Source organism: Rhinolophus hipposideros (assembly GCF_964194185.1).
Source record: "Rhinolophus hipposideros genome assembly, chromosome: 4".
Lineage (NCBI taxonomy): Eukaryota > Metazoa > Chordata > Mammalia > Chiroptera > Rhinolophidae > Rhinolophus > Rhinolophus hipposideros.
In genome coordinates this window covers 19,280,343-19,303,179 of record NC_138050.1, presented here as the reverse complement: position 1 = coordinate 19,303,179, position 22,837 = coordinate 19,280,343, and the positions used below count along the sequence as shown (strand labels likewise).

General features: G+C 36.9%; 2 protein-coding genes across 6 annotated transcripts; both read right to left on the bottom strand.

Moving 5' to 3' along the window:
* Nucleotides 1-394: 394 nt before the first annotated feature.
* On the bottom strand, nucleotides 395-9,722 carry KCNRG (potassium channel regulator). Its single transcript, XM_081045653.1, has 2 exons — nucleotides 8,207-9,722; nucleotides 395-5,080 (listed from the first exon to the last, which is right to left on the bottom strand). Exons 1-2 carry the CDS (start codon nucleotides 8,785-8,787, stop codon nucleotides 4,840-4,842), a joined length of 822 nt encoding a protein of 273 aa, XP_080901779.1. The 5' UTR covers nucleotides 8,788-9,722; the 3' UTR covers nucleotides 395-4,839.
* Nucleotides 9,543-22,605, bottom strand: TRIM13 (tripartite motif containing 13). Of its 5 annotated transcripts, none has more exons than XM_081045652.1 (3): nucleotides 22,507-22,605; nucleotides 21,317-21,429; nucleotides 9,543-11,967 (listed from the first exon to the last, which is right to left on the bottom strand). In XM_081045652.1, the coding sequence occupies exon 3, from the start codon at nucleotides 11,959-11,961 to the stop codon at nucleotides 10,738-10,740; it is 1,224 nt and encodes a 407-aa protein (XP_080901778.1). In that variant the 5' UTR covers nucleotides 11,962-11,967; nucleotides 21,317-21,429; nucleotides 22,507-22,605; the 3' UTR covers nucleotides 9,543-10,737. The 5 variants fall into 5 exon arrangements, with proteins under 5 accessions (XP_080901778.1, XP_080901774.1, XP_080901775.1 ...); XM_081045648.1 differs by lacking the exon at nucleotides 22,507-22,605 and adding an exon at nucleotides 21,971-22,283; XM_081045649.1 differs by lacking the exon at nucleotides 22,507-22,605 and adding an exon at nucleotides 22,119-22,279.
* Nucleotides 22,606-22,837: the final 232 nt, after the last annotated feature.

Sequence of the window (22,837 nt, the reverse complement as noted above, 5' to 3'; positions counted from 1 at the left end):
AGTCAGGTTATCCAGAATTCGGTAAGTTTTTTTTCTGTATTTCCATCATGGTTACATCTAATTTCCATGTCTGGTCTACTGACTTCTACTGTCTTTTCATGACTTCCGAATTATGGAGGTAAATCAAGATTTAATATTGATTATAGTCATGTAACATTCCTTCTAAACGTGTATTCCCTTTAAGTTCCTTTAATTACTAAGCACTCTTGTAGCATTAGATTTTTATTATTAGCAAATTAAGTATATTTCAGTTTTGGATGGGTTATTTTGCTGATTAAATGTATAATTTTGTGGAACTTTCAATGAGTTCTATGTACATCTATATTTTCATCTCATTTTGTAATCACCCAAGTAAACATCTAATAGAAAAATACAATGATTTTTTTCTGTAACCTTTAATCAACTTTCAGATTCTTGACATAAAGTATCCTCATCCATCTTTCAATCTACTGTAATTCATGATTTTCCAAGTACCTGTTCACTGAGACAATAGCGTTCCAAATTTTTCAGTTCAGTTGAGGCTATTAGATGTCCAGCACTGTCGAGGAATGTAAAGACCCGTATAAAGCACAGCTTCATCTTAAAAGAACTCATGGAACCTCAGACATTGGAGCCAGAGTTTCCTGGGTATGGGGTGCAGGGGTCTCTTATTACAAGGAGGGTAAAACAAACCTGTCCTATTTGGCTTCCGACTTGAGTGCCCAAGGAAATTCAAATTCTTACCGGAGTATGAAATGATAGAGAGCAACACGAAATAGAAACACTTGGTATTTGGTGTGTTTTATTCAACTGATAAAGTAAAAAGCAACTTGAAAACAATGATTTCTGGATTTGAGGTGTTGGTGTGAAATCTGAAGGTACAGAAAGCTGCCTACCTAAGAGCTTTGTATGGTTAGACAAGTCTTAGGCACATTTTAGTTTGGGAACAAAGTCCTATTTGTTTTCTGCACGTTGTTGCTTTTTTACTCTGTGCCCTGCTTACCGCTCATTTCCCATTCACCATGTAAGGTGTTAGCTTTTAATCCATTTAAGGATTTTTGTGGTTAGAGCTGATAGTTTAGATAAATACCAAGACATTTTGTAAGCTTACTAACTGTGAGATGATGAGTTTTGGTTGAAATTTGTACATAACTTTTGATCTCTAGAAGGTCTAATCATTCCCGAGGTATAGTTCTGTGGAAAAGCTGGTGAATAATTGTGTTTTGTTTAAAACACTTAAGTTTGATGTTACATTGTTCTCTTCCATGGGTTCTTTGGCTCCAGGAGGGTAATAAAATTTCCTCAATTTCTTTTTAAAAATTTCCTCTTAATGGCTGCTTACATTGCTAAACTTGCTGTTACGGAGTCAACTTCCTCTGCACGGAGGCAAAGTAACATTAGAATATGGAAGATTTAGAGAGCTATTAGCAAGTCTTTTATTACCCCAGCAAAGTCTCGGGTGATGTGAACATTTCTATTACTTATGATGGAGAACCAGTACAAAAACTTACAAAGCGAAGCTGAAGTGTGTCAGATGTAAACATGATTCCCTAAATCATGTTTCTCAAGCTGCTTGCCTTTGACCATTTTATATTACTCTGGGCTCCTGATTTCAGATATATTTTGAAAGAAGCCCAAATTAATTCCAATTTTACCGTAACCCAAGAACACTTTCTAATTATGACTTGTATATTAAATCTAAAAGTAAACTTCAACACTAGAGCTCCTTTTCAGAAAATCTTTGTAGGGAGAACTTCAAATTGCTTGTAAGGTAAATTACTGAGGTTCAAGAATAAGCTAACATCTTTAGTGCCAAAGAAATGAAACTGTGGGTGATGGAAAGAAGCTGAAACAAACATAAGAGAAGTGAGAGGATAGGGGAGGTCCAACTACTGATGGTACCATTGAGACTGACAGCCCTTAACGTGCCCTTGTGATGATTCATACTTGTGTATATATGGATTGATAGGTGTATATGATTTGATGAACAAAGTTTTCGGCATGGTTAGCCAAGACAAACTTCTGCCATTATTTTCTTATAATTGAAAATAAAATGACAAATCAGTTCATTTAAGAAGTGCTCCCCATACGAAAATATTAGTCTTTCTTTCCTAAAGCAGGCAAGAGTTTTTAATTTGCCCGTGGTACATCTAACATATCCCTATTTTCTTCAAAGACATTTGCCTTCCTTTCTTAAGACTCAATTTTGTGCATGTCTTCACATGCCAGTTACAGTGTCCCACTCTATTTTGGAGAGAACACCAAAGGCTTACTGAAATGATTTTGACAGATGTGTCTCTAGATGAGATAATCTCTAACATATTTACTGAAATAAGTAACAATCCACTCTGAAAGTACACTTCCCCTATAATGAATATTTTTTAATTGTGGCAATCTGTCTCCTAAAAACCTCTGTGTTGTGAACTCATGACTTTTGAGACGCTATTTAATAAAAGGCTTAAGTTATTTTAATTTGAACCCATTGTCAATGTTATGAATTGTATTTGTAGTAAGCTCTAGAAGGGAAGGCATTGTTTTGTACCTTGCAATATCTCCAATGTCTAGAATAGTATTTGGCATACAGCAAATGTCAATAAGTATTTATTGAATGAATGAATGTTATGTATATTATATGTTTCCATAGGTAATGTTTCTATTTAGCACATTCGAAAGAACAATTCTCATCTCAAACTAGTTTTCTGCAGGAGTGAATGACTAAGAACACATTAATAGTAGTTTAAACATTTCCTGTCTTAGTCCTCGCCAACCTATAGTTACAATATTTTTTATTCCAGTATTTTTAACCAGTTACCAGTTTTTAATAATCTTTTCAACAAAGCACTATGCAGAATTAAACAGTGTTACATATATAACCATGCCAAGTATACCCAACTAGTTAAATCACATACATGCCAAAACTTAGCAGAATAGAAATATTGTGCCCTAGAATGTGATGCTAGCAAGGGAACTGGACAAAACACATCATCCCCAAACTAAGATGACACACTGAAATAACTAAGCTGGCTTTTCTGCAGAAAAGAGAGGGTGAGTGCCACCAAAAACAATACACTTATTCATAGAGATATTTTTCTTATTTGGGTCATTATTTTCAATTGCTAACCTTAACATTACTAATCTTAAAGTATTGCACTTTTACATTATACATAATCTTTTAAGGTAGTCTTAGGAAATATTGTGTTGTTTTTTTTAAAAAGCATAGTTCCCTACAACCCTCGTACACAAATCTATAAGTAATTACTAGAAATTTCTGGAATGCAGTTTCTTTACTAAGTAGGAGTTTCACAGGAAAGGTGAGAGAATAAAATTTGTGTTAGTGTAACAGGCCATACTATGCCATAACAGTCCCCTTTACCCTGACATACACACACATACACACACACACATACATACACATAATCTGTCAGGTATGGCTTTTTTGTTGTTGTTAATAGATAATACATCTACACGGTGTGGTGAAAAGTAAGTCTTCCTCATACACCTAAACCCCACTCACCCAGTTCTCTCTCCAGATGACCAGTGTCTTTGCTGAAAAACCCATGCATATATAAGAAAATAAGTAATTTTTTTCACAAATGGAAACTGTAAAGTAGAAACATATCTTTTTCCACTTTATACATTGTTCTGCACCTTGTTTTTTTTCCTACTTATATTTGACAATCCTTTATCAGTTTGGAAACTGCTGCCTCCCTCTTTTTTAAGGGCTGCATAGTGTTTCATTGCATGAACCATAATTTACTCATTCCCTATTGATGAACTTGAGTTTATTTCTCATCTTTTGCTGTTATGATGATATATGTTCTCACTTGAATGTGAACTCGAGACTATGGATTTTTTTTCCTTACTCATTTTTTAATCCTGAAAACTTAGTATAGTGTCTTAACAAATGTGTAACAGGTGTTTTTGAATGAATTATACTTTTTAAAATGGTGCTCAACTGCTTTCACTCAACAGTTTTTAACCCTACCATGTACAGAGTACCTGGTCCTCTTTGACTTACTGATGCCTCTTCTAAATGTTTATCCTACTATTTAAAATGACATATATATATAAGAATTCCTACAAGAGAAATCATTAATTCAAATTATATGTATATTTTAAATGTTAGTAGGGGTTATTCAAAAGTTTTTCACCAAATGTAGGTGTTAATTAGTAACAAACATATTTCTCTCACTGTTTAGCACTATTGAGTGGATCGAGCTCACAATCAAGTGAGAAAAATTTGTTTTTATGATGGCATAAATCTCTGCAGAGGAAACGGCTGATTAATATGCCTGAAAAAGGAGGAAAACAAGGTCTCACAGAAGAGGTGCAATTAAAAAAGTAGGTCACCAATCTTCATTATCACTCACTACTAATAGTTACTGAGTGTCTGCCATGTGCCAGGAAATGTGTTAAGTACATTATCTGTTTTAATCCTCATGTATCTTATAAGGGACATGTAGTTGCTATCCCCATTTGATAGATGACGAAGTTGAGGCACAAATAGGTTAAATGATTTGCCCAAATCATATAGCTAATCAGTGATTAGAAATCAAGCCGTATGATTCTCAAGCCCATTCTTGAAAGAATGTAAGTATTCAAGAAGAAGAAAAAGGGCAAGAGGCCTGGCGGCAGAGGAGTATGTGCCACAGTGCCAGGTGCCTGGTGTTGTTCAGAAAGTAGCAAGCAGTCAGTGTGGCATAAGCATTGTTGAGGTGTAGCTGCCCCAGATGGCACGGTGGGTGACAAGGCCAAAAAGTTAGGCAGAGTACATACATATCCAATGAACATGTTTGCCCTAAATATGGAATCTCCATACAAGAAAATGGCAATTTCCCTTTAAAAGAAAATTTTAAAATCTCATTTCTTTTTCTGAGATTGCTCTGGCATGATAGTAGCCTCTGGTTTCACTGTTTTGTTCATGGCTAGAGCTTCAGGCCTTTTCCTTCTTTCAAAGCTATAGTATTCGGTTTTGTCTTCAGAAGATACTGTTCTAGTGCTGACGAGATGGAAGCCTTCCATTAATAAAGTGTCAATCAGTAAACCAAGGACATTAGTTCCGTTGGCCAATTTTCGGTTGTCAGGTTTTATAGAAACATACCTAGAACACACAAAAAATGTTTAATTATAAAGCATCCCTTTAATAACTAGCAAAACTAAACACACAAATATGACTTATAAGCTCAAAGAAAGGCATCATACCATTTTTGATCAGATACTTTTTTGAGGCTTAATTTATAAATTCAAATCAGTAATTTCAAGGTACTGAAAACAGAGACCTTGCTGTGATCTCCCAAGTCATTTTACTTCTACATTTAGGAATTCAACATTGATGAATTTTCATTGAGAAACTGTTTCCTGGAGCAAACAATTTGATCAAACAATTGGCTTTATTGTCAGTTTTTACTCAATAACTATCTATTGCTGAAGAACAAAAACATGGGATCAAAAGCCTCTGGAATTGAAATGATAAAACTTTCTATTTCCTGGGAAACTAAATAGAACCAATCCACATAATTCAAGAAAGATATATTTAAACTTTTCAGATTGGCTGTATGTTGGCTTTAATAATGTCAACATAACATATCCACATAGATAAGCTATATTACTCCTTCTTTATCTACTATCAAGGATATTTTTATGACTTTGTGTCCTTCCACCATTTGTCTATGAGATAATGAAGCAGAGGCTAACTTAAATTAGTTCCAGGCAGCAACCTAAACTATCTGCAGTTATATGGGATAAAAAGAGCCTTGGGGACGTCCCTAAACTCCTTTTAATTATGATTGAAATAGAGTAGTTTATTGTAGCTCACATTTAGAAGCTCATTCTAGGCAAAGAAAGCAATTCAATAATAAAATGTAACAATTATAAAAGTACACATCAAAAAGTTTGTTTGATATAGCAAATTTCTAACCTTAGTAAATCATTCCATCTACCTCCAAGCCCCAGATTTTGATTGTATAGCCTAGAAACATTTTTCAAAGATAAAAGAGTTACAGAACAGCTCACAAAATTAAAATACAAATAGTAGGTGATAAAGTGGAATGCACTTACAAGAAATCACTGAGCCAAAGTACTTAATTCCCTATGAAGTCAAATTGAGAAATGAAAGAATTCAAGGCACAAGAAAAGTATCAAAGAAACCGGTGAAAGATAGAAAATCAAAACATGTTTTAAAAATGTCAGGCAACTGCTCTCTTCCATTTGAGCCAGTTTAAAAAGGAAAGTGAGATAGAATAAAGGCTACCAAAGAGACTAAATCCTGTGACCATAACTTGAGCTTGATAATTTACCACATCTGCAAGATGCAAGCCAAGTATTTCTAGTACTGTGAACTTGAGAGAGAATAACTGAGTGACCTGCTAGGTTAACAAGACCTTAGAGTAGTAAATCATATTAGTGGAACATACTAAATAGATGATACTCCAGACTCGTAGGAGCCATTCAGGCTTACTCCTCCACTTTTCACCTTCAAAAAACATCTGAATAGACATATTCAGACCAGGGAATAAGCAAGAAATCAAATTGATTGCTAGCTAGGCAGTCATCTAAGGTGGATCTTTTAAGGCCAGAGGTTTCATATGGTCACCTGAAACCCAGTGACGTCATCTTATTCAGGTTATCAGTCTCTACTTTGAAATTGGCACTATACCAAAAAAACCACAAACACTTCTGGGATTGGAATCTTCAATCAATAGAAAAGAATCTATTTGGGGATGAAATTTTTTTTAATTTTAAAAATAGCTTCTGGTTTTGGAATTACCTGCTTTGGAAGTTTAAATATAATACCATTCTCACATGACAATGAAAAAAATTTTGTAGTATTTCTAAAACATACTTTAACAAAGGGGGAAACCACTTGGCACTGTGTGTCCCAACTTGAGATTCTAATCTTATTTTACAAGATTACAATTATTTTCTCCAAATGTATAGTTTTCAAAGAGCATTTAATATTTCCAGGGTATCTTTTTTATATTGCATGTTTCTTAAAATCAGTAACACCATTTTTCCTTAGGTGTCTAACTTTTTAAAAAGGGATCTGCAAAGATCTCAATCACTCAAATTTTAAAAAACAAAGACTGGTAATTTCCTTTCTGTTTATTAGTGCCCTACCAATGAAAAGAAAGTTCTGCATAGAGATTTGAGATAGAGTCTTAGTTTTCTTCACAAGTAGCGTATTAATTGAACTGGTTCTCTTTTCTTAAAATGACATTTCAACCTCTTTGGAAGAGCAGGAAATTATAAAGTATAAAAATTTAAGAATTGTCACACTGCCCAGTGTTCTCCAGTTGGTAAGCAAGACCAAGGGGTGTGTTGTGGGAGAGGCAAACATTGGTTATTCCTGATGGCTACTGCTGAATTTAAGAAAATATCCCAAAGTATGTCTCTGCCTTTATCCCCCAAAAGTAATTTTTATTTTTTAAATACTAAAGGTAAAGAACACATGCAGACTCTTTTTTTCCTCCTTAAAATTAAAGCCAGCTTTCACAGATAAAATAATTGTGGGAGAGCATTAAGATATTTTTAAGGAAAAAAAAATAGTATCTGTGACAGCAGAGTGGAAATCAGCCTTCGGGTCCAGCCAAAAACAATAGGGGGAGAAAGTGAATAATTGACTCAGGAGCAACTCTCCTTAACATACTGACAGCCTATCCCAATATTTTGAGTTTTCTAAGAGTGCCAGAGATGTAAAAGGATACCCAATTTGCCATGGGATATATCTGCCTTAATGGTGTTTAAAAATAAAATAGGATGGAGAAAAATCAGTAGTCAAATCATACTACTAGGCCTGAAAGAACAAATACACACAGAGTGTAAGAAAATCAGGACCAACTATTGAGTCTTTACTATATGCCAGACACTAAAAGAATCTCTTGGGGGACAGGGGGAGGCATTTCACTCCTAAGCCAAATTAGCAGTGGAACATAATCTATAAAATTATTTCCTCTTATAACTTTAATGACCACAGTCCCAATTTCCCTGAACAGTCCTGATTTATTCCTATTGTCCTATTCCTATATAATAACAATACCCTGCCACTCTGAAAAGTATCCCAGTTTGGATAATAATTATCTGGTCATTCTACCCAACTCTACAGGGTACCCCAGAACGTTATTTTGATTTGATCATTTTTTCCAGAAGTTTCAGGCATGAGAAATTTTGAGTTTTCAGGGAAAACATCAGGAACTAGTATAGAAGAGAGATGTTCCAAAGTACAAAATACCTGAGTCCAGTTTGGTTATCAGTCGTGCTGCCAGAGCCACACTGGAAAACCAGGTCATGGTAAGAAGGTCTTTGTGGAGGCAGAGGAACCAAGGTCGTCTGAGGAGGGAAAGAGCTCCTACTCCAGGTAGGTGCAGCACGTTGCTCTGTAAACACTGTAATCCTCCCAGTTAGCATCTCAATTGTTTTGCTGCAAGAGCCAAACACCCTGAAAAAAGCTTGAGTGTTTCGGCTTAGGAAGTGCACCTCCACAAGAGAGGGTTTTGGCTGTAGCAAGTGTTCTTGGTTTAAGAGATCAACCAGAGGATCAAGTTCATAGAAAAGAGCCTCTCTCTGAAGCCTAAGATAGTCAGAAAAGTCAGTGGGTAGTAAAAGCTGTTGAGTTCTCAAAAAATCTAAGATGAAACTAAATAAAGCACCATCTCTGTCCACAAAAATCTGGCCACCAACCATCTTGAATTCTTGGTCTCTGCCATCTAACATTCGTGTCAACCGAGAGGCAGGAAACTGTTTTATGGTAGAACACCTTGTTGTGAATATCTTCCCTCCCACGTTCAAAGTGACCAGTTCCTGACTACTCATTCTTCTCTTCAAAGTAGAGGCTAGAAATGATCAGCAAGACTGAGGAACTTATAAATCAAACTATAACCACAAATGTTGCTAGTTATGTATGATTAGTAAGTGGAGAGGGGAAAATAAGCAGACCTAGATTCCCAGGTAACTACTGTAAAAGTAAATATTGTCTCTATAGCTGTGTTTGCAAATTTGAGTTGCTTGGGAACTTGCAGTATACAAAATGAAGAAAACAACAGATGAGGAACTGGATAGTTTAAGGAAGCTGTCAATACATCTGAGGATAGATGTCAAATAGATTCCTGTATTCCATAAAAAAATTCTCCATGAAAATCTGTTGTAAATCTGTACTTTAAAAAAATAAATACTGGGAACAGAAAAGCACTCCCTTCCCCCAGACCTCTAATCATGGCAGATTTAGAGAAACTTTGTCATGGTTCCTGATGGTCCCTTTAGCAATTCCAATCATGAATTGTCAGTTAGGGATGACATACAGCCCTTACCTCAACTAGCAGCTTAAGCTGATTTTTCTTCTAACTAGAATGATTCTTCTGTACTTTAAATTTAGTTGCCACCTTTTTCCCTGTATCTGCTTGCGTTGTCTTCTCAACCAAACTAAGGGACTAGGGTACAGACATTCTGGGCTTTCGATGTCTTATTCCATGACAGAAATAAGGCAGGCTAGAGAGCAGTTCTAAGGTCACTTTCCTTTTCATTTGAATTCTAAGCAAGGTGAGAAAATTAAGTATTTTTATTCTGTGGGAGATAGGGCATTTTTATTGCATGTGAGCAGATACGACAGCATTAATGTTTAGTGATTACTTTGTCCTTTATAATAGCCGATAGATTGTTTCATCTGTTGTCAAATTAGTCTTAACTACTCTTAAATTCTTTAAGCAAGTGGATTGGTTTGGTTGATCAGTTGCCAGGATACTTTGGGACAACACCACAAAACTTAGCTGCCAGCAAAAAGGAGGCTTTCCCATTTCCTGCTCTTGCCCTTAGATTTTTTTTAACCTATACACAGCCACCTAACACTTCTGTGGTTTATCACCAAATCCCTTTGGTGATAAATTTACAAAACCTAAGGAGAAAAGGGCAAGCTGAAATTTCCACTCTTCTAAAAACGTACACTTATCACAAGAAAATACCGGTTTTTGTTTACATGAGATTTACATTTTAGCAAAAAAGGAAATCAACCCTCTGTAGAAAAATTTGGAAATCCAATCCATCCGTGTCTTCTTTCCTTTTTTAAAGAATGCTCACTCAAAAAAAAAGTTGCTTCACAAGAGTAGTCTTTATTACATGCTTAAGTGAACAATCACTATTATACTAATTCATCAATACAATATTAGGTTGGGCCGGCCCAGTGGCTCAGGTGGTTGGAGCTCCGTGCTCCTAACTCCAAAGGCTGCTGGTTCGATTCCCATTTGGGCCAGTGGGCTCTCAACCACAAGGCTGCCAGTTCAATTCCTCGATTCCCGCAAGGGATGGTGGGCTCCAGCCCCTGCAACTAAGATTGAACACGGCACCTTGAGCTGAGCTGCGCCCTTCACAACTAAGATTGAAAGGACAACAACATGACTTGGAAAAAAAGTCCTGGAAGTACACACTGTTCCCCAATAAAATCCTGTTCCCCTTCCCCAATAAAAAAAATTAAAAAAAAAAAAATTAGGTCATGTGCTTTCTCATCTCCCCTATTTACACAGCATAAATGCAACCAGTATTGGGGTAGGATGCTTATTTCAAAAGCCCTCTTTAAAAAGGAAGGATTCAGGACTGTACTATTAAATTTCACTTATATCTTTATGCTACCTAATTTGAACATGTGTAAGGCATTATTCTTGAAAGGAATACTTCTGGAGGAAAAGACCTGACGGGAATCTGACCAAATCTGGACTACCATTCCAGTCTCTAACAAATATCTAACAAAAGACAGAAATGTACTTGAAACAGATTTTATAATAGTTTATATTTGCACATAAATTCTGCCACGTTATTCAGCACCACCAAAGTAAAATTCTTGAATCTTTCACTGAAAATGAAAATCCCATCTGTCACCTGTTCCCAGTAAAAAATTGATTGTTCTACAAAATCAGGTGATTTAATCAGACAGGAACTGAAGTGTGAAAGATGGTCTTTCCAGGTTGAGAATTCATCAACTAAAGACCATTCTAGGAATATAGCAGGACCAAAGAAAACGAGAAAGCCAAGCAGAATGACTACCACAAGTAACAGATAAAAGGTCCCAGGAATCTTGCTAATGAATGTGCCGGTGTCTTGAGGCAAAGCAAGTTTATCCACATCGACTAGTTTTATGTCTTCCCACTGACTGGTATCAAAGTTTTTCATTAAAGGGCTTGTGGGCAAATTAGAGGGAGGTAAAGGAGTTTCCTTGATTACTTTTATTTTCTCCCTGAACTCCTGCATCTGTTGCAGAAATATGATTGGTTCTGACACGTCTTTGAAGGCCTCAGCAATGTTAAAGGCCATTCGTTGTTCCTGCAAGATGGTGGTGAGTTTGTTAATTTCTGGGTCATAGGCTTGCATAACTGCAAGTTTCATGGTCTCAAAGTCAGACAGGATTTCATTCTTCTTTTGATCTAAAGTGTGTTGTAACTTATCAAAAAACTCTTTCACTTTATCTGAATCTTTAGTCAATAACTGTAGAGATTTCCTTTTGCTAGTTTCCAAGGTATCCAAGCGAGAAAGAGCATCTCCCCGACGCCAGGTCTCAAAGCTCTGGAAGAGGGACTCAAAGGCATCCCTTTCCTGAGCATAGGCATCTTCAATAGAACAGAAGACATGCTGGGTGTGGTCACCACAAGTAGCACAGATCCCACAAATCAGCTGCATATCAGTCAGGCAGAAAATGTTGAGAGGCTGCCCCAAGTGTCCTTTGCACACTGGCATTTTGGGAGAGAGCTTGATCTTGTTGTACTTCTCCACAATCCCCTTCAGGGAGTAATTAACCTGCAGGCTATTGACTCCAGAAGCTGAAGTTTCCTTACGGCATGTGGGGCACTTGAATGGAGATGATCTCCACAATGAATTCCGTACATTCCCCTCTAAGAGCCCTTCTAAGCATTTTTTGCAAAAGTTGTGTGAGCAAGGCAAAACTCGGGGATCATCAAACAGACTGCAACAAATTGGGCACGTAAGATCTTCTTCAAGCAGCTCCATCACATCCTAGCAGAGAGAAATAAATATTTTATTTTACTCCAGTAATTCCCTCCACTTGAACTATGTATTAATTAGAAGAAACTATCTTCAGACATTAAAAATGATTTCACTGAAATGACAAGGCAAACAAAGGAAATAAGTGAGCAATTTGGGAAGGGAATGCACACCAAAGCAGATTTAATCTGCTGGGACTAGAACATGCTCCTTATTAGCAGGGCTCCCTGTACACAAGGCCTTTGTGTGGGCTTTCCAACAACAGTCTTCGGCTGAGACAGGGTTAGGACTAGGACAACTGCAAGTTGAGCCAGCAGGACCCAAGTGATTGTTTTAAAACAGAGCTGACTACTAGCTATCAGAAACAAAGCTACTCAGTGTCTGAGTAAAAAGAGCGCTTCAGTCTGGGCCCACAATTATAAAATGGTATGCTATTTAAAAGAAACACAAATATAAATCCAAGCACGTACTCTCATGCAGACTTTTATTAAAAACTGGCATTTTTTTCTATTACAAAGACAAAATTACAATTAAAATCATAGGTAAAAACAGAAAATGAGAGAGTGGCAATTCATTCTTCCCTAGAGAATTAAATGAGGGTTTTTTTTAACCACCAGAGCAGTAATCAAAGCCATCTGTACTGTCTAGAGCATCAGTTTTCAGAAAGTGGTGGGCAGAAACCGGGGTGTCCCGAAGACTCTCAGGGCATCCGTGAGGTCAGTACTATTTTCATAATAATACTGAGATGTTACTTGCCTTTGGCACCAGGTTGACCATTGCACTGTAAAAGCAACAGTGAGCAGACACTGCTGGAGCCTTACCAGGAATCAAACAAGGCAATACAGAGTACCAAACTACTACTGCTCTGTATTCTTCACCACACCCCCACAGTCGGGTGGGGGTAGCCAGTTTCATTTAAGAATATTCTTGATGAAGCAGTGAAAATTATTCGTTTTGTTAAATCTTAATCCTTGTGTGACAGAACAGGAAGTAAACACACAGCATTTCTGCAGCATACGAGGAGATACTGTGTGGAGGAAAAGTGCTTATGTGATTGAGGTGCAAGCTGAACCAACTGCTTTTTACATGGAACACCATTTTTACTTGAAAGAACAAATGACAAACTATGCCTATTCAGGGATCTGAAATGACTTAGATATCTGGCAGACATTTTCTTGAAAATGAACAAAATGAGCCCGTCACTTCAAATGAAAAAAAAATGACAGTATTTTCTTGCCAATAATAAAAGCTGAGTTTCTGAGTGAAAACTAGAATTTTGGAAAACATATTTGCCATTTAAGAGCTTAATAGCTCCTCATTAATTAAAAGACTTTTCTAATGATATTAGGAATATGGAATTTTTTTTTAAGGGGGGAGATTACTGTAGAATGAAATATGTCAAAATCTGGAATTCTGCATAACACAGTGAACTAATTGGTTCAAATCACCAACGCATGTTATAAATCATGCATGGATAAAAGATTGAAAGACCAGAATGCTACAAAACATGGTTTCAGATTCCATATTGCAATTAACCTTTAAGAAACTATCATTTGTTGAGTTTTGGTATAGTATCAAAGAAGATCCACAATTGTAAGAAAAGGCTATAATACTCCTCCCTTCACCAACTACATATCTGTGCAAGGCCATACTTGGTTTTCTTTGTATATTTCAACCAAAATAACTTATTGCAACAGGTGTAATGCAGAGGCAGATGAAAGACTCCAGATGTCTTCTATTAAATAGAAATTCATTAAAGAGATCTATAAATATGTAAAGCAATGCTACTCTTCTCAAATGTTTTGAAAAAGTTATTTTTCACAAATTATTTATGTTAATATGTAATAGGTTTATCATTGTTATTTTAAATATCTTTACATTTTTGTTTTAATTTATAATACAGTAAATATCTACTGTACTATACACATGTAAACAAAAGCTCTTGGGATTCTTAGTTTTTAAGAGTGTAAAAGGGATCTGAGACCAAAATATTTGAGATCCCTGTTCTAGAGAATACCACTTCTCAATGCAAATTTATTGTTTTTAAATTTACATTTTAAAACTTCAATCCCTAAAGTTTAAAGCCAAAAATAGTGCTAAATATGACCTTATTCAGTTCAAAAATAGTGCTAAATATGACCTAATAAAGTTTTGAAGCCAAAAATAGTGCTAAATATGACCTTATTAACTAAATATGACCTTAGTAATATATATGTATATATCACATTACTACTAAATACCGTGTTTCCCCAAAAATAAGACCTAACCGGACAATCAGCTCTAATGCATCTTTTGGAACAAAAATTAACATAAGACCTGGTATTATATTATATCATATCATATTATACCCAGTCTTACATTATAGTAAAATAAGACCGGGTCTTATATTAATTTTTGTTCCAAAAGACGCATTAGAGCTGATTGTCGGGCTAAGTCTTATTTTCGGGGAAACACGGTAAGTAAAATAAGATCTAATAATCTACAGGCCATCTTATAATAAAACTAAGTAATTTTTTATCAGCAATTTTAAGAGTTACAATTAGAGCTATCATCTAGAACATAATTAAAAGACAAGGTAAATTTGCAGGGCTAATTAGTTTATGGTTTATATTAAGTTGTGAGAGATACAAATATAATATATAATACACATATGGTGAATTAAAGATTATTCTGTCAAGTTTAGTGTAATATAGCAAAATGTGCAATGAGCTGATTTTTCTGAAAAATCTTTTGTGACATAAGAAATCATATAACCTTTGAAAAGCATTAGGAAGAGAATGGCTATGAAGACTGGTGTGCTCTCCAAGAGAAGTTATCAAGCAGCTGTAAAACACTGACTAGAACAGAGAAGAAAAACTTGGGATGACCCTCCAGTCCCAGCCCTGTTCCACACTTTATCACCTCCACTGCTATCATCTTTCACCTAAGAATTCTATGCTAAGGCTAGATTTTGGAGTAGGCAATAGAAACAGGAAAGTAGTGGGCAGCATTCAATAAAGTAAACCTAATTTATTCATCCTTGCAAGGTTAGAATTTCCAGAGAATCCTATCCAAAGGGGGAAAAAAAGGATACCAAGTGGTTGGAATGAGGAGGACAAAAAGGGCACCTGAGGCAAAGAGAAACTTAGAAGAAAACAGCATACTGTAATAGGGGCCAAGAAGAATTTTAAGGCAATCAAATATGATCAAAAGGAAAAAGGAAAATGTCACACACAAGAAAATTTAGAAATAATAAACAGTCATCCCAAAGCCATCATCAACTTACAACTCTTAAAATGAATCAGAGAAAGTCTCTTTTTTACAAATTGTATCCATCAAAATTATGGTAGATCCTATTGTTCCATTTCAAATAGTATAGCTTACAAATCTTGGGTTATAATTTAAAGATTCTTATTTTCATTCACTTTAAAAGCTAAACAGTATTTTATTTTCTCTTCACTTAGCTTTATACTCAAAACTTTCTACTATGTGACCACTTCCACAGGTGACTTTCAGAGAAAATTGAGACATAATATCCTAATCCAAGAAACCTTGGCAAGTTTGTTGCTTCGAAAATTTTAAAGGGAAATACACAGTAAGATGTTTATCTCTCTACATAATGGATTGTTCACAGAAATTTATAGATCCTTTTCTTAAAGTGTATCTAACACAAAAATCTGAAGAAACCAATAAAGCTTCCTCCTTTAAAGAAACTAAATAAAGTACACAGTTCCTCTTTGGGGGAGCAAATTTTTCCCCAGATAGAAGTCAAGAAACTATGTGAACAAAATTATTATTCAGTCATAAAATTTCACCTTAACCAATGTCAAATTAAGTATATAAAGGCAAACAAGTTTTCTAAGATTCACTGCTTCCTTTCAATGTGTTCTCTGAATACTAAAAGTCTAAATTTTTGAAGCACAAAAATCTATTTTCTCACCAATTAAAAATTTCCCAAGTTTTATACCAACAAAGAAAATAGACAAATATATATACCTTATTGTCTACCACCTGTCTGGTTTTCACCCTCGTTTTCCTGACCTATTCATGTATTTAATTGACATAAATAAAATCCAATCTTTTTGGTATACCGTTCTATGAGTTTTGACAAATGCAGTTGTATAACATCACCACACATTTATTTTTTGGCAAATTTGCAAGGCAGATGCACTCAAGGAACACTACAAAATCTGCTTCATCAATCTACCCACAGTGGGTATATAGCAACAACAGTCTCTACAGATAAAAAAACGAAACATGACAACCAGAATATTAAAAATGGAAAAGCCAATACTTACAAAGGAAAGGAATCATAAAATAGAAGTAAAAGCTACTGTAGTAATGTCTTCTCCCTCCTAGAAGTCCTTTGTTTTTAAATGAATCAGCCCAAAATGATTATAATGCCAAAGGTGTTCATTCATTCTATAATACAAAATCTATTTTATTAAAATAAACTTTCCTAGTAAAACTTTGGATTTCATTGGTTGACAGCAATAAAGTTGTTCAACATACTACCCATGATTTCTTTCCAAATCCCATTAGAAGGGGGGAAAAAAAGGAAAGCCAACAAATACTTGTATCTATTGGGGGTTTCAACCAAATTTCCATCCTGCTTTGAGGCATCTTTGAATTCAGGAATTTCAAAGCAGTATCCAAATACTTAACAAGTAACTAGATAGCAAATAGTGAAAATCACTGCACTGACAAAACTAAGTTACGCAAAGCCCTACCAAACTGAGAGCCTCAATCTTCCCTTGGAAAATGCCTAGAATTAAGGGGTCACCTTTTCTTCTTCTAATCACTTCCTCTCAGCACACTAATCTTATTTTCAAGTAGTACACTGTATTCTATTTTAGTAGGAAATCCACTACTAACGCTTTCTTGAAACTTAGAAGTCCAGTTAACAACTGTTTAATCCAGGTAAGGATATTTATTACAGCATTTTTTAAATTTTCTGTATATTTGAAAATTCTCACAAAAACTTGGTAAAAAGACCAAAAAACTAATCAGGACGGCCAATATAAGAAAACCATACTGAGCTATAAAAACAAAACTTTAGTTAACATTCGTATGATAAACTTCACAAAGAACTTACTCTGGTATAGTGTTTTTTATAAATTAAAAAACGCACTACTGGAAATCTCTGGATCCAGAGCCGTGAGGAGACTGACGTGCTGGCTTTCAGTCTGCGGCCTTTAACAAAACACTTACCTTCCCTCCTCACCGTACAACTGTTCGGAAAGGTATCTCATTTAAATATATGAAAATTATTCACAAGTCTTTGTTTTAAGTATGCTACATCAATGTGTTGGAACACTTTATTCTGGCTTTTATAGACTGTTCCATAACTTATGTGATCAAAACAGGACAAAGTGAGATTAAGATTTCCAGTATCTCAAAAAAGGAATATTAAAGTATATTGCATATAGTATTTAAAATAGCTTATCCAGTTTGTTACGTAGATCTTGCAAACACAATACAAAAGTTACCTATGTGTCCATATAAGACGATAAATAGTAACTTAGCTTTTCTGGCAGTATCCTAGAGTGAGTTTAAATTTCCCTTAAGATATTTCTAGCAAAATTCCTGGTACTTAAGGCAAAATGAACCGAGGACAGAACGTCTCACCTATTCAGAAAGTTCAGTTTTTGGACTAAGGTGACATTTTCAAAAACAAAACCCAGGTCATTACCTAACTAGTCCAGACCACTAGAAACGCTTTTTTCCCTTTCCTTTATTCTCTTCTGTGTACCATACCACTATTTTGCTTTGACTCTTGCCTTTATTTTTCTTTGAACTCATTTTCTGCATACTGTTTCAATGAGTAGTCTTCTGATTTCGTCTTATTTCCTTATCCTCTACCCTCTTCATCTTTGTTTCCCTTTTTACTTTCCACTGTGCCACTTGATAATCACCCAAGATATTATCCTGTAATCCTGTAAGTCCACAACATTAAATCAGTAGGGTTTCACAACACCAGCTAGATCAGATACACATGTCCCATTTATATACAACTATTGAGAAATCGGTGTGATTCCAAATGGTGTTGAATCCCATTCTCTCCCAGATGAAATCAATTTTAATAAAATGAGTGTCTGAATTTGAGAGAAACATACAGACTAAATTATTCCCTAGTCTGGTACTAACCAGATCGAGATAATTATCTTTACCTGTTGAAAGTTCAAATTAAGTTGGAACTGTGACTTCTGCAAAGGTTTTATGAACCAGAAATGTCTGGTTTCTTTTCTCCCAAATAAATGAAAATGGGTTAAAATGAAAGTGGCAAATTCTCATCTCTAAAACAAATTGTCTTCTTGACAACCATAAGCTAAGCAATTATTGACCTAAATTATCCCCAACAGGTTGAGATCTATTAAGTTTCTATCATCTAACTCTGTATTTGAGGTTAATTCCAATTTTCAGAAAGTACTGCCAAAGTCTAGCATTCAGTAGATAACTAGCTAGATTTATCTAAGTAAGTGAGATTATTTACATAGTTTGTAATACTGTGCCAAATGAAAATAGGCATTTAGTAGCTAACTGATAAGTACTACCCTGTTTCCCCAAAAATAAGACCTAGCCAGACAAGCAGCTCTAATGCATCTTTTGGAGCAAAAATCAATGTAAAACCTGGTATTATATTTATATACATTATATCGTATCATATATAGCTTATCGTATCTGGTATTATAGTAAAATAAGATGAGGTCTTATATTAATTTTTGTTCCAAAAAAATGCATTCGAGCTGATTGTCCAGGTAGGCCTTATTTTCGGGGAAACACGGTAATCTACAGAATATGTCAAGTGGAAAGGTAATTATGCTAAATTTTAAGCAATTTTTAGGTTGGCTATATTATATATACTACGTTGGCACTCCTTGTTCATAGTCAATACTGCCAATATAGGGGCGAGGGAGGGGAGGAAAAGCTCCTCTAGGAGTTTTAAAAGGGGAACCAGGCTACTGCCAAGTAGGATATACTTGTGCTTATGCCACAGGAAAGACAATAATTTATCAGCAAAAATTTTCAATACAACTTTTACTTAGAAATGTATGTATCTACAATGGAATTGAATTAAAAAGAGTTCACGTTCTGTGAATTTGCTTTATAGAAGGTTTGACTGGAATGGAACTATTCTATATGTCAAAGGACACCCATATGTGGTTAACTATCGTAAGAGGTGGGCATAGCACCCCATTCTAATACCATTCTATTAGCTAGAGTCCCAGACCAAGGTGATGACAATGGCAGTGTCTTTCCTGAGTAACAAAAATGGATAATCCAATGTTCTAATGATATTTACAAAGATTATAAGCCAAAAGTCAATTCTTGCCTTAAATTAAAAAATATAGCACATTTACAAAACTAGTTACTCCAAAAGGTGTGATAAATGCCTTATAAAAAGGAGAGAGAGAGGTGACACCATACTGAAGTGGGAGAGGTTACCCATGCAATTAGCTTTTGTTTTTTTGTTAAATTATAAAAATAATTTGTGATGATACAAAATTCAGAAAAATACAGGGGAAAAAAAATCACTCATAATTATACCAGCAAGGAATAACCACTACTATTTTGGTGTATTTCTTCCAGTCTTGTGTGTTTGCACACACAAACATTTTAGCATAACACAATTTTGTATCCCATTTATTTCACATGCATTTCTATCATTATATATCCTTCTAAGACATGACAGTATAGCTTACGAATATGTTCTTTCTTATTGGTTGTTTTATTGGTATTATATTTAAATGAACACCTTGTAGAAATGTCTTGGTCCACAGCTCTGATTATTTCCTTACATAACTCCTTTAAGTGTACTGTTAGATGGATCAAAGTAGGAACATTTTTAAGGCTCTTGAAAAGATCGCCAAGATTCCCTCTAGAAAAGCTATACCACATTATCAACTCTAACCAATGATGTATGAGTGCTCTACCGCTCCATGCAGTTCCTGCCCTTACAACAGAACCATACTTTTATAGAGTTTAATAAAAAACCAAGAATAAGGCATACTTTACCATACTTATCCAAGTTTAAAATATAAAACCGTTTATGGCAGTTAATATTAGTGTCTGTGTATTACCAATATATACAGGAAATAATATAAGTATGGTGATGGCATAAAATAGAAGCACAGCGCTTAAAAACTTCTTAAAGATCATCTAGCTAAACACCTAACTTTGTAAGTGAAGAAGACTGAGGGTCCCCCCAATGGAGATTTCTCAATCGTACACAGCAAGGTAGTTAACAGGACCTGAGTTTCCCAATTCTTAGACCTTAGCACTATCCAGGAAATCAGTCAAGAATTTAATATCCTCATTAATAAAATGGAGTTTTATCATGGGCTCTTTAAATCCTTTACAAAATTGTATGGTTTTTTTTTTTTTTTTTTTTTTTTACAATTTAGGTTGTAACAGGCTCTCCAGTGGAGGGAAAAGAGCATTGAAGCTGCTTCTGAACACATAGGTTCAAGCACTGGTTTTACCCTTCACAGAATAAGGATTTTTACAGCACCTACATAATTTTCTTTGAAAGATTATGTGTGACAATCTTGTAAAGCGCTAAACTATATTAAATTTAAGGTGGTTTAATTATGTATGTGTGCAAACACTCTGACGACTAAATATATTTAAAGTGTTATGTTAGAGAATGAGTTATTAACCAAGAAATGTCCTAAAAGAGAGCTGGACTCTTTGAACTGTAATTTCAAGGAAGGGCAAAGCAAGTATTACAAGGACAGCAGGTACAAAGCATTTCATGGAAATGGGAATATCTGAACAAAAGCTGTAGCAGAAGTAAGGCCAGGTAACTAACCTATCATAAATGTAGAATATGAAAATAACCTGGTGTTATAGAAGGACTTACCAGGGAGGTTTAGTACATCAGCTGGTGCAAAAAAAGATGGTATTTTTAGAAAAAGATATGAGAGTGAAGAAATTTATCTTCTCATTGGTGTAAGACAGAAATATAACCAGTTTATCAAAGTTCCATGCAGTTCTACCAAAGAGAGTATTTATGTAAATGAAATTCTACTTTTAAAATATCTATTATATAGTCAGAAAACTCAACCCCTGTTGTACAAGCTCTAGCAGCATGGCGCAGAAGGGAAAAAAACTTGTAAAAAAAGAAATGCTGCTGAAGTTTCTTTTCCTTTGAATTATAATACATTTCAGATAATTGCCACATAAAGAATTTCCAAGACTGGAATCTATTTTTCTGAGTTTTGACAAAATATGGAAAGCACAAAGACCACTCATGAGGGTGGAAACACATACATTCTATGCATAGTTCAATTCTGAAATCTTCTGGGCCTAAAGAAATTGGGTGGGGTTTTTTTGTTTTGTTTTTTTTTTTGTTTGTAATGTAGGAAGTATTTTAGTTTACCTCTGTCCTCTGCAAGCAGGTGTATTCGTCAGGGTTACTATTTCCCAGGGCAAAAGAAATCAGGGTTTTGGATATTTTTTTTTCACGTTGTGACTGACAATCAAACGGGGCTACTGCAAAGAGAGAACAAAGAAGAGGGTATTATGCACTCATTTGCACAGGATCCTTAGTCTTAATCCTCAATTTTTTCACTTGTCCCCCGCAAATAAAGCCAGCCAGCTAGGACCTGGTGAAAAGACTGGAGCGTGGGAGAGGCAGGACATCTCTAGACTAAGCAGCTTCTCCGTTAGGGCGCCCTCCCCCGGGGCCAGGCAGCCTCCCCAGGTTCAGTGCCAGGGAGTGGTCGCGGGGTCTCACTTCGGTTCTGGTTCACGATCGCCTTTCCCAGGCGATACCGAGGCGCTGGCAGTGCAGCCAGCATGCTGACCGCGCCCCGGGCCCGTGGGATGCCCACCCGCACGCCGCTCCTCCCCACACCCCGTCCCGGGGCCCCGCCAGTTGCGGTGCGCTGCGGGGCCTGGAGCTCTGAGCTCTCCGCCGGCCCCCCACCCACGCAGGTCCCTGCCCCGTCAGGGCAAGTCCCCACCCTCGCAGCAGGCTCCAGGAGCACCCCCTCCCCAGAGAGGAGCGCGCGGGCGAGTACTTAGCTCGGACCTCCCGGGCCGCGGAAGGGGCCCGGCCTGCAGCCGCCCCACCGCCGCTCCTGCAGCCGCGGGAACCGCGCGGGAAGTGCCCGGCCAGGCTGCAAAATGGACTCCCGGAGCCGGCTGGGCCCCGCCCCAGCGCCCTCCTCCCCCGGCACCTCGGTCCGCCTTCCCCGCTGGATTTCGCCTTTGTTCCGCCTCTCGAGGCTCGCCTTTCCCGGGGAGAGGGAGAGGGAGAGGGACAGGGGAGGCGGGCGTCCTTCCGGGGTCCGGTGCGCCCGAGAGAGGGGAGCGCCCGGGCGGCTCGCTTTTCTCCCTTGCAGGGGGGCTGCGCGCGGCGCCGGGCGGGACGTCGACGGAGGAGACGAGTGGGCTTGGCCTCGGCAGCGGGGGCGCGGGCGCCGGGAGGCGGCGCCGCCCGGCGAGCCACCCGGGAAGCAAGCCGGCGCGCAACAAAATGGTTGGGTTTGGATTGTTGTACTTTTTTTTTTGTTCGTTACATTTTTAGGAACAAAAAAAAAAGCCCAACCCTTCACACCACTTCACCTGCATCTCTCAGGACCAGAAGCCCGGCTACAGCGGCTCGGGCGACGCAGACAACTGCCCCGCACCCACACCCGGGTGCGTGGGATTGGTGCTCTTGTTGGGACCAAGGTTTGGGCTCCAGCCAGAACACAACCAAAACAACGTTAACTGTACCCCCCGCCCCAACCTTGTACCGATACCTTAGCAGGCTTTAGGCTGAACATTAGAGACCCAGCTCCATTTAAGATTTTCTTTTAGGAAGAACATCGTTGCTCTTTCCTTCGGAGAGAAGGAAGAACTTAAAATTGGTTTTAATTTCCCTACCGCTAACGGTTACTCAGTCGCTGTTTGA

Bases quoted from the DNA above. Each gene is read 5' to 3' on its own strand.
- KCNRG (XM_081045653.1), bottom strand. From the start codon at position 8,787: ATGAGTAGTCAGGAACTGGTCACTTTGAACGTGGGAGGGAAGATATTC. The intron at 5,081-8,206 runs GTATTTTGTACT...TGTGTGTTCTAG, and splicing joins GATAACCAAACTGGACTCAG to GTATGTTTCTATAAAACCTG.
- TRIM13 (XM_081045652.1), bottom strand. From the start codon at position 11,961: ATGGAGCTGCTTGAAGAAGATCTTACGTGCCCAATTTGTTGCAGTCTG.